Below are 17,053 nucleotides of genomic sequence, written 5' to 3' on the forward strand. Positions count from 1 at the left end.
CACTTTACAGTTCTAGTGTATGATAATTAATTCCAATCCTGGGAGACAGACCCTTTATTGAGGAGGGTAGACTGAATCCAGACTTCCTAGGCAGTGTGTCTTGTTTATCTATGAGTGTTATTTTCTCAGGTTACTGCTGTAACAGTGTTCATGGCCATGCACTGTCAATGGCTTTTCAGAGATATTTTCTGCCGAAAGTTGTCTGCAAAGTATCCTCATGAGCAGCACCTCATGGATTCTTTTTTTTTTTTTTGCGAGCACCATACAGTATATTTGCTCTGGATAAAACACTTGGGGCCAGATTTATGAAAGATTTTTCTGGTTGCACACCACCAGATTTACCAAATCAGGCCATTTGCAACCAGAAAAGTGCTTTTTGGTATGTACAAAGCCCTATTTGTAATTCAGTAACCTATTACAGAATGCAAATTGGGTTTACAATTTGGTGTTAGGAAGGGACGTGTTTAGGGTGTCCCTTCCTAATAGTGAATCGCATTGGTGTGTGTGAATATTTTGCGACTGAAATGAGGATACCAACTTGAAGTTGGTGGTAACCCATTCGGAACTGGGAAGGGTTCCCCGAAGAGACCCCTTCCCCTTTGAGAATGTTTGTAAGCATATGTTTTAGGAGCAGGCAGTGATCCCACGGACTTCTGCCTACTCTGAAAAAAATGAAAAGGAAACTTTAAATTTTTCTTTTTGAAACACATAATGCTTTCCTTTAACCCCTGGACGAGGTGGTCTCGTCAACCAGTGCCGAGGACGAGACCACCTCGTCCGGCTATGGGCCCCCAGGGGGAGCGCTAGAGCTCCCCCGATGGCCAAGCACCCCCTTCCCCTGGCAGAGATGGAAGGGGAATCGCTTCCCCTTCCTTCCACCCCCGCCCCTCGTGGCGTCTGAAGCCAGCTTCCTGCACCCGATCGAAGGAGAAATGCAAAAGCATTTCTCCTCCGATCACGTGGAGGGGCAGAGAGGCATGAAAGGAGAGGAAAGGCCTTTCCTCTCCTTTGATGTCTCTCTGAGCATTTCTGCTGCCCCATCGCAATGCGATCGGGCAGCAGAAATGCCACTAGGCACCAGGGATTTTTTTTTCTTATTTCCAATAAGGGGAGCAGCCCCTTGGGCAAGGGCCGCTCCTTGGGCGGCAATTTATTTCTCGGCCATTTCTGACCCCCCGGGGGCAGATCGGCCTAATATTATTAGACCGATCTGCCCCCGGTGGGTTGGGGGGGGGGCAGAAATCCACTAGACACCAGGGATAATTTTATTTATTGTTTTAAAAAAAAATTTATGTTTGGGGAGCAACCCCTTGGACAAGGGTCGCTCTGGGGGGGAATCGGGGGGGGGGGGGGTGTCAAATTATAATTAGGCCATTTCTGCCCCCAGGAGGGTCAGAAACCACAAGACACCAGGGATTTTTTTTTTTTATATACTAACGCATAAGGGTAGCGGCCCCCTTTGCCAAGGGCCACTCCCCATGGGGGTCAAAATATTTTTAGGCCTTTTCTGCCCCTCCTGGAGGCAGATCGGCCTAATATAATTAGGCGGATCTGCCCCCGGGGTGGCAGAAACCTCTAGACACCAGGGTTATATATATTTTTTTATTTACTTTGTTTTTATGTATGGTGAGCGACCCCTTAGACAAGGGTCACTCCTCTGGGGGGCAAATTGTATTTAGGTCTTTCGATCAGCCTATTTTTGTTAGGCCAATCTGCCCCCAAAGGGGGCAGAAACCTCTAGACACCATGGATTGGTGAGTGTGTATGTGTGTGTTTTGTTTGGAGGGGGCAGCCCCTTGGGCAAGGGTCTCTCCCCATTGGGGGCACATTACTGTTGGCCATAACTGCCCTGATTGGCCTATTTTGGAAGGTCCATCTGCCCCCAAGGGGGGTAGAAAGCCCACCACAGACCAGGGTAGATATTTTTTTCAAAATAAGAGGTTGGGGATATGGCCATACCCCAACCCCAAATAAATGGGGCCAAAGTTGTTCTGCCACGGGGGGGGGCAGAAAGTCTTCTAGATGCCAGGGAATTAAAAAAATAAAAGAAAATAGTGGGGTGGTGGCTACCAACCAGTATGGACCTGGTTATGCCCCCACCCGAACTGAAGGGGCTAACAGTCTTTCAGCTCTCCCTGCACACTAAAACATCTTATCCCATGGCAAGCAAGAGGACATGTGAATATTTTAGTTTTAGTTTTACATTTGGGCCATGAGAGCTTGGTAACTCTCAAAATTGTCCCACTTGGAATGCTGAGGGCTGCACTTTTTTTTTTTTTACTTTGGGACGCTGCCATGTAGAAAAATCCACAAGACCTAGACACATCTGAAAACTAAACATCTAGTTGATTCCAGGGTGGTGTGCTTCACATGCACCCCGCACCATTTCCTTACCCACAGTGCCCTGCAAACCTGCAAGTTTGCTAGAAAGCACACATTTTTCCCACATTTTTGTGATGGAACCTTCCGGAATCTGTAGTAATCCACAAAATTCCTAGCACCCAGCATTGTCTCATCTATACCAATAACATTTCTGCTGCACATGCCAGCCTAAAAATGTTTTTTTTCAAACTGCCCTTTTGGACCCACTTTGGTTCCCCCTCAATTTCGACGTGTTTTTGGCTCTTCCCTGTCACAAACACTTGGCCCACCTACACAAGTGAGGTATCATTTTTACCGGGAGACAGATGGGAACGTTGGGTGGTAGGAAATTTGTCCCGGTGCAGTTATCCCACACAGAAATGTGGCAAAAATGTTTTTTTTTTTTTAGCTAAATTTGAGGTTTGCTGAGGATTCTGGGTAAGAAAATATTGGGGGATCCACGCAAGTCACACCTCCCTTGACTCCCTCGGGTGTCTAGTTTTCAGAAATGTCTGGGTTTGGTAGGTTTCCCTAGATGGCTGCTGAGCCCAGGACCAAAAACGCAGGTGCCCCCGCAAAAACAGGTAGTTTTCTATTTGATAATTTTGATGTGTCCAGATAGTGTTTTGGGGCATATCCTGTTGCGAGCACAAGGCCTACCCACACAAATGAGGTACCATTTTTATCGGGAGACTTGGGGGAACGCTGGGTGGAAGAAAATTTGTGGCTCCTCTTAGATTCCAGAACTTTCTGTCACCGAAATGTGAGAAGAAAGTGTTTTTTTTAGCCACATTTTGAGGATTCTGGGTAACAGAACCTGGTGAGAGCCCCACAAGTCACCCCGTCTTGGATTCCCCTAGGTCTCTAGTTTAAAAAAATGCACAGGTTTGGTAGGTTTCCCTAGGTGGCAGCTTAGCTAGAGGCCAAAATCCACAAGTAGGCACTTTGCAAAAAACACCTCTGTTTTCTTTGAGAAAATGTGATGTGTCTACTTTGTGTTTTGGGGCATTTCCTGTCGCGAGCACTAGGCCTACCCACACAAGTGAGGTACCATTTTTATCGGGAGACATGGGGGAACATAGAATACCAAAACAAATGTTATTGCCCCTTGTCTTTCTCTACATTTTTTCCTTCCAAATATAAGACAGTGTGTAAAAAAGGCATCTATTTGAGAAATGCCCTGTAATTCACATGCTAGTATGGGCACCCCAGAATTCAGAGATGTGCAAATAACCACTGCTCCTCAACTCCTTATCTTGTGCCCATTTTGGAAATACAAAGGTTTTCTTGATACCTATTTTTGACTGTTTATGTTTCAGCAAATGAATTGCTCTATACCCGGTATAGAATGAAAACCCACTGCAAGGTGCAGCTCATTTCTTGGCTCTGGGTACCTAGGGTTCTTGATGAATCTACAAGCCCTATATATCCCCGCAACCAGAAGAGTCCAGCAGACGTAACAGTATATTGCTTTCAAAAATCTAACATTGCAGGAAAAAGTTAGAGTAAAATGTAGAGAAAAATGGCTGGGTTGTTTTCACCTCAATTTCAATTTTTATTTTATTTCAGTTGTTATTTTCTGTAGGAAACCCTTGTAGGATCTACACAAATTATCCATTGCTGAATTCAGAATTTTGTCTACTTTTCAGAAATGTTTAGGTTTCTGGGATCCAGCATTGGTTTCACACCCATGTCTGTCACTGACTGGAAGGAGGCTGAAAGCACAAAAAATCTTAAAATTGGGGTATGTCCCAGTAAAATGCCAAAATTGTATTGAAAAATTGGGTTTTCTGATTCAAGTCTGCCTGTTCCTGGAAGCTGGTGATTTTAGCACTGCAAACCCTTTGTTGATGCCAATTTCAGGGAAAAAACCACAAGCCTTCTTCTGCAGCCCTTTTTTCCAATTTTCTTTTTTTAAAACTACATTTTCACTGTATTTTGGCTAATTTCGTGGTCTCCCTCAGGGGAACCCACAAAGTCTGGGTACCTCTAGAATCCCTAGGATGTTGGGGAAAAAAAGAACGCAAATTTGGCGTGGGTAGCTTATGTGGACAAAAAGTTATGATGGCCTAAGCACGTCCTGCCCCAAATAGCCAAAAAAAAAAGGCCTGGCACCTGAGGGGGAAAAGGCCTGGCAGCGAAGGGGTTAATGAAAACTGACTTTAAACAAAGATTGCTTTATTGAAAAGCAATCTCAGACATGGTGGTCTACTGAACCCGGCAGGCCACCATTTCTGTGATTTTTGCCATTTCTAATAGGTTGCAAATCAAGATCTACCTTATTAACATTAATGAGGTAGGTCTATTTGTGACCCACTGTGAATCGCAAAAAGTGTTAAACACACTTTAGTATGTTTGTGTTTCTGATTTACCAAATAGCGAAGCAAAAAAAACGCTATTTGGTAATCTCAAACACTAAAGGATGTACATTTATCCCTAAGTTTGATCAAGCTGTGTTGCAGAAAATTTTTGGCTTCACCCTTCTAGAATTGTTGGCTTTACTTCAATTCCCCAAATGGGTGCCAGTTAGTATGACTTCTATAGGAACAAGGACAGGTACGCAGGAGTAAAAGCAGGTTGCCTATTGCAGGGATTTTTCAATTACACTTCACTTATTCCATGTCATTCCTGTGACCCACATTACTTTCTCATTCTTTGTGACTTTGCTGTGACTAAAGATCTTAAATATAGCAGGAGAATTTGCATGCTGCGAACGGGAGCGTTTGAATATGGTTAATGATGATTGGTGCTTTGACCAGGACTTTACAACAGTAGAAATTTGGTGGGTGGACTGCAGCCGGGACTGCAAATGGCATTGCAAACACCGCCCGGGCACTTTGCAGCCTCTGCATCCACCAATGGCTAAATGGAACTTCTAGTGTGAGACCGTGCTATGTTGGTTTTAATGGAATAATGTAACGATCTGTGCAAGGCACTTTTTGTTCATGCCTCTGCAAGACACTTTTTGTTGATGCCTTTTGTAAGGAAATGCCTCCTTGGCATGGTTACCCCCTGACCTTTTGCCTTTGCTGATGCTAAGTTATGATTTGAAAGTGTGCTGGGACCCTGCTAACCAGGCCCCAGCACCAGTGTTCTTTCCCTAAACTGTACCTTTGTCTCCACAATTGGCACAACCCTGGCACCCAGGTAAGTGCCTTGTAACCGGTACCCCTGGTACCAAGGGCCCTGATGCCAGGGAAGGTCTCTAAGGGCTGCAGCCACCCTAGTGACCCCTCACTCAGCACATGTACACTGTTTCACAGCTTGTGTGTGCTGGTGGGGAGAAAATGACTAAGTCAACATGGCACTCCCCTCAGAGTGCCATGCCAACCCCACACTGCCTGTGGCATAGGTAAGTCACCCCTCTAGCAGGCCTTACAGCCCTAAGGCAGGGTGCACTATACCACAGGTGAGGGCATAGGTGCATGAGCACTATGCCCCTACAGTGTCTAAGCAAAAACTTAGACATTGTAAGTGCAGGGTAGCCATAAGAGTATATGGTCTGGGTGTTTGTCAAACACAAACTCCACAGTTCCATAATGGCTACACTGAAAACTGGGAAGTTTGGTATAAAACTTCTCAGCACAATAAATGCACACTGATGCCAGTGTGCAATTTATTGTAAAATACACCCAGAGGGCATCTTAGAGATACCCCCTGAAAACATACCCGACTTCCAGTGTAGGCTGACTAGTTTTTGCTAGCCTGACACACACCAGACATGTTGCTGGCCACATGGGGAGAGTGCCTTTGTCACTCTGTGGCCAGGAACAAAGCCTGTACTGGGTGGAGGTGCTTCTCACCTCCCCCTGCAGGAACTGTAATACCTGGTGGTGAGCCTCAAAGGCCTGCCCCCTTTGTGACAGCGCCACAGGGCATCACAGCTAGTGGAGATGCCCGCTCCTCCGGCCACTGCCCCCACTTTTGGGGCAAAGACTGGAGGAGATAATTAGGAAAACAAGGAGGAGTCACCCACCAGTCAGGACAGCCCCTAAGGTGTCCTGAGCTGAGGTGACCCTTACTTTTAGAAATCCTCCATCTTGATTTTGGAGGATTCCCCCAATAGGATTAGGGATATGCCCCCTCCCCACAGGGAGGAGGCACAAAGAGGGTGTAGCCACCCTCAAGGACAGTAGCCATTGGCTACTGCCCTCCCAGACCTAAACACGCCACTAAATTCAGTATTTAGGGGCCCCCAGAACCTAGGAAACTAGATTCCTGCAACCTTAACAAGAAGAAGGACTGCTGACCTTAAGCCCTGCAGTGAAGACGGAGACAACTGCTTTGGCCCCAGCCCTACCGGCCTGTCTCCCATCTTCGAAGAAAACTGCAACAGCGACGCATCCAACGGGGACCAGCGACCTCTGAAGCCTCAGAGGACTGCCCTGCAACCAAGGACCAAGAAACTTCTGTGAACGGCGGCCCTGTTCAACAGTCTGCAACTTTCTTGCAACAAAGAAACAACTTTAAAGACTTCACGTTTCCCGCTTGAAGCGTGAGACTTTCCACTCTGCACCCGACGCCCCCGGCTCGACCTGCGAAAAACCAACACTACAGGGAGGACTCCCCGGCGACTGCAAGTCCGTGAGTAGCCAGAGACGACCCTCCCCCCCCCCCCCCCCTCCAACCCCCACGACGACGCCTGCAGAGGAAATCCAGAGGCTCCCCCTGACCGCGACTGCCTGTAACAAGGGACCCGAAGCCTGGAACCAACACTGCACCCGCAGTCCCCAGGACCTGAAGGAACCGAACTCCAGTGCAGGAGCAACCCTCTGCCTAGCCCAGGTGGTGGCTACCCCGAGGAGCCCCCCACTGTGCCTGCCTGCATCGTTGAAGAGACCCCCGGGTCTCCCCATTGCTTTCTATACAAAACCCGACACCTGTTTGCACTCTGCACCCGGCCGCCCCTGTGCCGCTGAGGGTGTACTTTCTGTGCCTGCTTGTGTCCCCCCCAGTGCCCTACAAAACCCCCCTGGTCTGTCCCCCTGCTGGCAGACTGGAACCGGGGCACCCCTGTTCTCCATTGAAGCCTATGTGTTTTGGGCACCTCTTTGACCTCTGCACCTGACCGGCCCTGAGCTGCTGGTGTGGTAACTTTGGTGTTGCCTTTAACCGCCAACGTTGGGCTACCTTGGACCCAACTTTGAACCCTGTAAGTGTTTTACTTACCTGTGAACTTAACAATTACTTACCTCCCCCAGGAACTGTTGATTTTTGCACTGTGTCCACTTTTAAAATAGCTTATTGCCATGTGTGTCAAAACTGAACATGATATTGTGATTATTCAAAGTTCCTAGAATACCTGAGTGAAATACCTTTCATTTGAAGTATTACTTGTAAATCTTGAACCTGTGTTTCTTAAAATAAACTAAGAAAATATATTTTTCTATATAAAAACCTATTGGCCTGGAGTTAGTCTTTGAGTGTGTGTTCCTCATTTATTGCCTGTGTGTGTACAACAAATGCTTAACACTACCCTCTGATAAGCCTACTGCTCGACCACACTACCCCAAAATAGAGCATTAGAATTATCTCTTTTTGCCACTATTTTACCTCTAAGGGGAACCCTTGGACTCTGTGCACACTATTTCTTACTTCGAAATAGTACTACAGAGCCAACTTCCAACACCTCTGCATATAAAACTGTCTGTCAAGCTGAATGACTCCTTACTTTATTTCCTCCCTTGTTCACCCCAAACGTGGGAATAACTGTTTAATACCACCAGACTGTGTCGTTCCACATTCCTCTGCTCTCCCCTCAACTTTATGCAGGGCTCAGAAGGAAGCCTCTATGTTTGTTGAATTTATATAAATCATGCCTCATTTTTCCCTTCTGAAAACTAGCTACAATTAAATTTTCCTTCTCCGCTGTGTAATGTGCATTAGAGAAAGGTGTTTCGATTAGTGACCGATGAATGCCAAGTGAGACATTTTAGAAACTTTTCCTCTGCAGAAGTTCCTGACCTGGGCCAAGCAGCAGTATTTTTGTCTAAAGGCAATCAAAGATAGACCTCCTCAGTATCAAGAATGTTGTCAGCATGCTTAATGTAAAGTCCCTGAATGTGTTGTGTATCGCAGAGTAAATGCCAATATACTTTTGCTTTTAATATGCACTGCAATAACTTTAATAGTAAGTAAATTATTTCCTGGTAAGATCACAGGCAAAGTCATTTGAAAGAAGTAAAGTTTCTCAGGCATAATGTTAATTTTAGGGGCCCTCATACAACCTTAGACATTGGAGATATGTTCAGTCTAGTACGGTCATTTGTAATTTAAAAGATGCACTTTAAGAATCTGACTTTAAATGTGTTGATAGGATCATGAAGGAGGGGTTTTGTATGTCCCCTGGTAAGATCTTCTATTTACTCATTGGTTGAAGCCCCCTGCATCGTGACTTTTGGGATTCACTGTCTAGCACTGACAGGGTGCTGCAGCATTTTGCATAGCCAAAGACAAATTTACAGGTTGGAATGCCTGATCTCAACATTCCTTTCACCTAGCACTCGCCTCAGGCCACAATCTCCTAACGTGATTTTTTTTATTTCTTGCACTGGATAGTTGCAAACTATTTATTTGGGCTCCTGAACGAGCGCACGTTTTTCTTCTCTCTGAATTATTTAAAAAAAATGTTTCGGGAATTTTTCTGCCACTCTGATTTTGTCTTTCATTTGTCTGAACTCTTACATGTGCTTCAGGAATACATTTCACTCAGGGTGAATACTTGGGTGTTGTCTTACACCAATGGTGCATTTAGCACTGGGGTTCACAAAACCCAGTAAATAATGACAGTTGATGTGACTTTTAGCTTGGATCTTAAAAAAGAAATTCACTGTAACTGAAGTTGATTGGTGGCTTAATGTAAAGTATCCCAATTATGTCAGAAATAGTGATTGCAAATAGACTGTTTATGTAAAAGGAGGGGCAGTGTGTTAAAATCTCTAACATATTTTTTTGTTTCCTTGTGGCACAGATTTGCAGGGTCAATTATGGAGTGACTGAAATTAAGATGCTTGTGCCCGGGGGAGACAAAATTACTGTGACAAACAATAACAGGTGAGATGCATGTAGCAAGATTAACTGTGGGCATTAAGAAGTACTGTTTATTCCTTCTATTATGTCTAGGGCATAGAGCCCCACAGAAAATAATACTGGCTTTAGTTGAGATGTCCTTAGCTTTTCTGCTAGAAGATAAGAGTATTTATCGCTAGCCAGTTCTTGATTGTCTCTGTCCTGCTCCTATTCTGTTCACCTTCCTTGACTTATTACAAAGTCTGACCCAAGCTGTGACCAGTATTTTTACCTGTAGTGCAGATTGGCTCCAACACTATCATGAAAATGTATACATGCCAGAGACTGTAAATATTGGTAGGGTATGGCACCAGTGGGCAGGCAATACCAATACATGAACCAAAGAAGCAGCTACAATGCTTAAACTATGTTGCGAAGATACATTCTCTGGAAGGAGAGTGGACAGAAAGGTAACTTTGAATGCATAGAGTGTAGAGAGTAAAACCCATCGTATGATATGACCAGGTTACCTAGGAATGATGAAGTAGGGTGGAGGCAATATCTGTATATAAAGAGACATAGTAGCGGAAGTATCCAAGTAACTACTGATCTGATAGAGACTTCTAGTTGCAGATTCCTTACCTTTAAATTTCCCACAGGTGTCCGACTGGATCCAGAAAATTTTCTGAGCAGTACCCCTTTGCGCCTTTAGGTGGTGTTTATCGACTCCGCAGGTCCTATGTAGGTGCCACTCCAGTGCGCTGACAGTTCTTTTCATTTCAGCTAGTGCCAATCTGAAGAGAGCTACCACTCAGTCACTTTTTGACTGGCCTTTTTTCGACCTTCTGTCAAAGATTTTTCAAGTTTTCAAATCATGGTGCGTCAAAGATGTCACTGAGGAAGACCGGGTTTGAGCCCTGTGGTTCTTGTCATAGGATGATGTCGGTGATGGGTCTGCACCTTGTGTGCCTTTGGTGTCTGGAGCGTGACCATGACCCAAAGTCATGCTCTGAGTGTGGGGCCATGCATCCGAAGGCTTTGGGGGAGCAGTCCCTGAAGTTGATGGCAGCCCAATGCTCGACTCCGCACAAGTCTAGGTCCCGCTCAAGAGGAAGATCCAGGGAGCGGCCTCTGAGTCCTCCATCGTCATCGTCCTACTCCAATTCCTCAGGCAATTGGGTAAGTCAAGACACAAGAAGAAGAGCAAGACGTCAAAGCGTTTTTCAACTTCTCATCCGTCGGCCGACAAGATGAAGGAGTTTCAGCGCACTACGCTTGGGCTGACTCAATCCCTCCCCGATTTTCTGCCCAACTCTAAGAGTTTTATGAGGCCATGTGCCTCATTTTTGGGCAGCCCGACTGCACTGGAGCTCCTTCGGGGTCTCACGGAGTCAGAATGGGACCAGACCAGCATCGATCACACCACCTTGACCTTCACTGATGCCAGTCCCGGCGCCACAGGCACCCCCTGGGCGGCGCCATCCCCATTCTATTTCCCCACTCCAATATGTATCCGGATTGGTGTTGTACGACACCGACTCCAGCACCCGCAGGGGCTTTGCCTCCTATGTCTGATCCTGAGCCCCTTCTTATAGGCCAGGTATGGTGAGGAATGGGAGGGGTCACTGGACCCTTTAGAATACCAGCCCAAGACCCTATGGACTGGCATACAGGCTTGGGTGAGGCCAGTGGACTAGACACTGCTCCAGAAAATGGCATGTTTTCTCTGCCGACCTTGGCTACGAAGGAGGGGACCTTCTTATTCAATGGTGGTGAGAAGAGCAGATGAGATGTTGGACCTCGAGTTGCCTTCGATGGCAGTCAGGACTAACCTCCTGACAAAGGTGCTTCAGCCTGGGGTTTCCTCATCTGAAACCATGCTTCCCTTTCATAAAGCACATACGGAAGTCCTACTGTGTACTTGGTCAAACCCAGCATGGACGTTCCTGTGAACAGGACAGTTGCCTGCTGCCATCACCCCGCTCTGGGAGATCCAGGCTTTCTGGCGCAACACCCTGCCCCTGAGAGCTTGGTCATCCAAGCCTCCACTTCCCAGGGTGCGTTCCCTTCCACACCTCCGGATAGGGAATTCAAAAGTTTGAATACACTTGAGAAGATAATTTTTCTTTTTCGGGCCTAGCACATGCTGTGGGATACGGTTGAGCAAGTGCTGCCACAGGTCCCGGAGGAGGCCCGGGCTATAATCTCTCAGGCAGTTGCCAGTGAGAGAGATGCAGCAAAGTTCACCAACTGTTGTAGACTGGACACGACTGACTTCCTAGGCAGAGTGGTTTTGTTAAAAGTGGCACTGAGGCACCACACCTGGTTCAGGACATCTGGCTTTTCAGGGGATGGCCAGGCTACTTTCATTGACATGCCCTTTGATAGTACCCATCTCTTCAGAGACAAAGCAGACTTAGCGCTCAAGCGCATCAAGGATTCTCGTGCTATGTCCAGGTCGTTGAGCCTTGCGGCAGACCCTTGTCCACCTCAGTCTGCCCTGTGCCCCTTTTATGGCTACGGAAAGGCTCTCACACCACATCTATTCCCAGCCAGCCACTTTGCCGTGCATGCTGTCCAGTCTCTATGGGACCGAGGGCGTGGGATCCATGAGCCTCATAAATCAGGGAACCAGTTGTCTGGCCAGTCTATGCCTCCCCTTGCAGCTGCCTCTAAGCTGTCTTAGTCTTACCACCCCCCCCCCCCCCCCCCCCCCCCCATTAAGAGCCAGTCGGAGACAGGATTCACCATCACCTGCTACGCTGGCAATCCATCACATCAGACAGGTGGGTTTTGCAGATAGTGCAAAGAGGCTACTCCCTCCCCTTTGAGACTACCATTCCATCTATGCCACCATCGTACTATTGGATGATGGGGGATCAGTTGTCCCTTCTCCGCAAGGAAGTTACAGCTCTGTTGGCTAAGGGAGCTATAGAGGCGTCGGCCCTATGCTAGACCTCTGGTTCTTCAATCTCTTCCTTAAGAAGAAGCAGTTCAAAATGATCACTCAGGTTTTATCTGCCCTGGACCCAAGAGACCATATGGTAGGGCTTGAATTGTAGGATGCTTATTTTTATATTCCCATCCTGCCTTCCCACAGACGTTAATTGTGATTCCCGGTAGGACATGAGCACTTTCAGTTCAACTTGCTCCCCTTTGGCCTTACCAGCACCCCTGGGGTGTTCACCAATGTGATGGCGGTGGTCGCAGCTCATCTGCGCAGATCAGGGGTTTATCTTACCCTATCTCAACGACTGGCTGTTAAAGGCTGGTTCGCCCCAGGCTGTCGTCTCCCACCTCCAGACTACAGCAGACCTCCTGCATTTGCTGAAGTTCAGTATAAGTGTGCCAAAGTCACACCTGACTCCCTCTCAGATGCTTCCTTTCATTAGAACTTTCCTGGACACAGCTGTTTCGGGCTTACCCTCCTGAGCAGCGAGTCCAGGATATTCAGGTTATGGTCCCTATGTTTCAGTCTCTATCCTGGAATTTGGTGAGAATAACTCTGAGGCTGCTGGGCCTCATTGCCTCATTCATCCTGCTGGTGACCAATGGCAGGTGGCATATGCAGGCTAGGCATTGATGTTTCAGTGGGAGGAGCATCAGGGGAATCTCTCCAGCAAAGGTCCAGATCTCTGAGTGAACCGCACAAGATCTGCAGTGGTGGTTAACGAACTGTGATTGGGTCTGAGACAGATCCCTCTCCCTTCCCCAACCAGGTCTGGCATTAGTGACAGAAGCTTCACTCCTGGGATGGGGCAGCCATCTGGGAGAGATGGCGATCCGAGGCATCTGGTCTCTGGAGTTCAGACTCCACATCAACCTGTTGGAGCTCTGTGCAATCCAGCTACCACTGAAGGCATTCCTTCCCTCTGTCAAGGGGAAGATGCTGCTGTGTTCAAGGACAACACTACCGCCATGTGGTACTGCAGCAAGAAGGTTGGGTGGGGTTGTGGACCCTTTGTCAAGAGGCTCTGTCCCTCTGGATGTGGCTGGAACAGCAGGGCATATCCCTGTTGGTTCAACATCTGGAGGGCTCTCTGAACGCCAGAGCAGAAGAACTCAGCTGAAAATATCTTCCGGATCACGAGTGGTGTCTCCATCTGGAGGTGGCACAAGGTCTCTTTCAGCAGTAGACGCCTCCGCAGACAACATGCAATGTAAGCAGTTTTGCTTGTTAGAGTTTCCAAGGCGGCAATTGCTCAGACACACTTTTTTCGTCCTGTTCGATTTTTCGCACCTACCACTTCTGCCCAGAGTTCTCAAGAAGATCAAGAACAACCAGGCCCAAGTAATCCTTGTGGCTCTGGACTGGGCACAGTGAATCTGGGATCCCGAGCTATTGAGCATGTCCATCGATCCTGCGATCATACTGTCCCTTCGGGAGGTTTTTTTGTCACAGCAGCAGGGGGGAGGGTGCTGCACCCAAATCTGTCCACCCTCTGCCTTCCGGCATGGAGATTGAGCTGTGACATTTGACCTTCCACCGAAGTCTGTGATGTAATCTTGGCAGCCAGGTGTTCCTCCACCATAACGGTATATGCCTGTTGTTGAAAGAAATTTGGGGCATGGTGCACAGACAAGGCCGTTGACCCTCTTTCTGCCCCTCTCTCGGAGGCCCTATTGTTAATTTTTTCTCTGACCCAGCAAGGCTCTGCTTTGGACACTTTAAAAGGTTATTCGTCTGCTATTCCTGCTTTTTTGAGGTTGCCTGATCACCCTTTTTTAACTTAAAGGTCTTACACATATGTTTCCTTTCACATATGTTTCCTCCATTTCTTTTCATTATGTCCCGATGGGATTTGGATTTGTTTTTGACATTTTTGCTCTGTGCTCCTTTCGCACCTCTCCACACTTGTCCTCTCAGACTTCACTTCAAAAACAGCCTTCCTTGTGGTCATTACATCTGCCTGCAGGGTGAGTGAGCTGCAGACATTTATCAAAGCCACCCTACCTTTCCATTTATCCTGACAAAGCAGTGCTTCGCACTAGGGCTTCTTTTCTACCAAAAGTGGTTACGTACTTGTAGACCAATCCATCACCCTGCCTACATTTTACATGCCCCTACATCCCTCTAAGGAAGAGAAGAGACTCCACCACCTAAACCCAAAAAGTGAGTTGGCTTTCTACCTTGATTGTACAAAAGAGTCCCAGGTGGATGATCAACTCTGTCAGTTATGTGGGTGCGGAGAAGGGTCGGGCAGTACAGAAGTGGACCATTTCCAGATGGGTCATACTCTGCATTAAGATAAGCTACGCACTGGCCAAAAAGCAATCCCCTGAGGGCTTGCATGCTCATTTTACTCGAGCTACAGTTGTGAACACTGCGTTCGCAAGCCGAGTTCCAGTCCTTGTTATCTGTCATGCGGCAACGTGGGCATCCTTGCACACGTTTACCAAACACTTCTGCCTGGACAGTCAGGTCCATAGGGACTGGTACTTTGCCCATTTGGACCTGCAGGACTTTCTAGTATGATCTTGGTTTGCAGACCCACCTCAAACGATGGAATTGCTTAGGTATCTGTTCAAAGGTAAGGCATCTACAAAAAGAAGTCTCTATTATATGAACAGGTTACTTCTCTCCGGTAATGCTTTATTTGGTAGAGACTTATTCCAGTTGCAGATTCCTTACCGGCCCACCCATCCTCCCTGCAAATTGATTTCTAGGGACAGGAGCTCCCTCTTAAGGACCTTAGTTTTGACTCAGTTGTATGTGTTCTTCATGGCTCTCCGCTTCTGGTTGTGAAGGGAAACTGACCTCAGCGCAACAGGGTGGCTCCACAACGTCATTTACGGTGTGGATGATGCAGACGACGGACGGGAAGCTGATTGATGCCACCTAATAGCGTGCAGGGGGTCTGACGCCTGGGGGAAATTCAAAGGTAAGGAGTCTGCAACTAGACTATGTCTCTACCAGATAAGGCGATACTGAAAGTAACTTGTTTGTTACCACCTCTTACCAGCAAATTCCCACTAGCATTGGAATCTCATAAAATTCAGGAAAGGAAAATGGAAGCTTGTGCTCATCTAAAAGCTGTCTCTGGAAGAAGGGTGTTGTTTACCAGTTTTGGATCCAGTAGTACTTTTGGCTCCTGTACACCAGTGGTAAACAACAGCTATAGCTACAGTTGGAGCACAGTAACCCCTGACTGTCTTAGGACACGGGAATAATACTGGACAGTGTGCTCAGAGAGAATGCAAAATATCCCTGCAGCCTATTGTAGCAGTGTTTCACTACTTTATAGTAGAAACAAGGCATACTGTTGGCTGCACAAAAGAACAGAGGCATGTCTGTGGGCCATATTTCAGGTCATTTCAGGGATCACCTCACAAAAGGAGCCTCAACATGAGCAACAGTCCCTAAAAGATCTACCATTGCTTGATCTTTCATGCAGGCTCACCTTGAGATAGAACAAGGAATCATGGTGTTCCGGCTCTCTATGACCCTGAGTGGATCTGACACAGACACGATATACAAGACTGTATGAATGTATAATGTTTCAGGATGTTGGTTAACTGACCAGAAAAAGGTCTGCTTACTTGAGTAAAGTTGTTTGACTGTTGTCTAATGATTTTGAAGTCCTTTTGAGGGCTAGAGGTTGGACGGTGAAGGAATGTAGATTATTACAAGAAATACCAGATGTTATGCTGCTGTTTATCCTTACTCTTGAGGATTTGAGAATGTAAAGCCATATCCCTGATTGTTCCACAATTTGTAATTTACTAATGTTTATGTAATTTGTACATGTTGGGTTTGCACTTAATGTCAGTTATTCATCCTTATAGCCTTAAGGATATTGATGGAACAGTAGGTAGTGCAACACATGTTGCATATATACATTTGAAATGCTTTCTTAAGTTTTGGTTGACATTTACACATAACATGTTTCACCTTTTATATGTGAGCCAGACAGCTATTGTAATTGTTAACGTGGTTAACTACTATAATGTGGTATGTCTTTATAAATAAAACTTAATAGATATGGAAGAAAGGAAAACACTGGATGCAAAAAGGAGGTGGTAATCTGGTTGTGGCAAGGACATAAAAGTCAAAAAAAATTACTTGCAGTGCTTGGCTTAAACTAACGCAGATTAATATGCTGGATTGCACTTACATCCTTCACAAAATTGACAGAAGCTGAAGTAATGATTGCTCAGTGTGGTAAATCTGAAACTGCCTTCTCAGATCTGAAGTGGAAATGTCCTAAAATTGGTGTGTTTGGAGTGCAGATTAATTATAGGTGTTCCCACTGTGCTGACCTTATACAGCTGACCCCGAAAGCATACTGTGAGAAATGACCCTGTTTTTGCCTGCCTGACCTCTCTGGCTTTAGGACTATGCACTGTACCAATGCTGAGCAGTAGAAAAGTGCTGGTGCTTCACGTCTGAAGCATTTTCTATACATTGGTGCTTCCTTTTTGGCCTTTGTAATGTTCCTTGATTCCGTCAGCATGCTGAATGGAGGTCTACTGGGTTCTCCAGTGAATTGCAGGCTTCACTGATGACCATGCCCTTTAAAAAATCAGATGTCACCTTGTAATTTTATGAAGATGTTAGAGCTACAGTGCATTCCTTAGGGCGTTTGGCCCCTGCCAAACAATTTCATCAGTTTTAGAAATGTATTGCCTACTCCAGTGGTCTGGCCGATAGAAAAAGTCAGCCTTCCTAACCTGGATTTCAGAG

At 46.5% G+C, this 17,053-nt stretch overlaps 1 protein-coding gene across 2 annotated transcripts in view; it reads left to right on the plus strand.

The window, feature by feature from the left end:
* Window positions 1-17,053, plus strand: part of HERC3 (HECT and RLD domain containing E3 ubiquitin protein ligase 3) — a 452,060-nt gene that overhangs the window by 373,779 nt on the left and 61,228 nt on the right. For both annotated transcript variants that reach the window (XM_069230256.1, XM_069230257.1), the window contains exon 23: window positions 9,332-9,414. In XM_069230256.1, the coding sequence (XP_069086357.1) occupies window positions 9,332-9,414 (83 nt within the window). The remainder of the gene's footprint in view (window positions 1-9,331; window positions 9,415-17,053) is intronic.

The sequence above is a fragment of the Pleurodeles waltl genome, chromosome 1_1, assembly GCF_031143425.1.
Source record: "Pleurodeles waltl isolate 20211129_DDA chromosome 1_1, aPleWal1.hap1.20221129, whole genome shotgun sequence".
Taxonomy (NCBI): Eukaryota; Metazoa; Chordata; class Amphibia; order Caudata; family Salamandridae; genus Pleurodeles; species Pleurodeles waltl.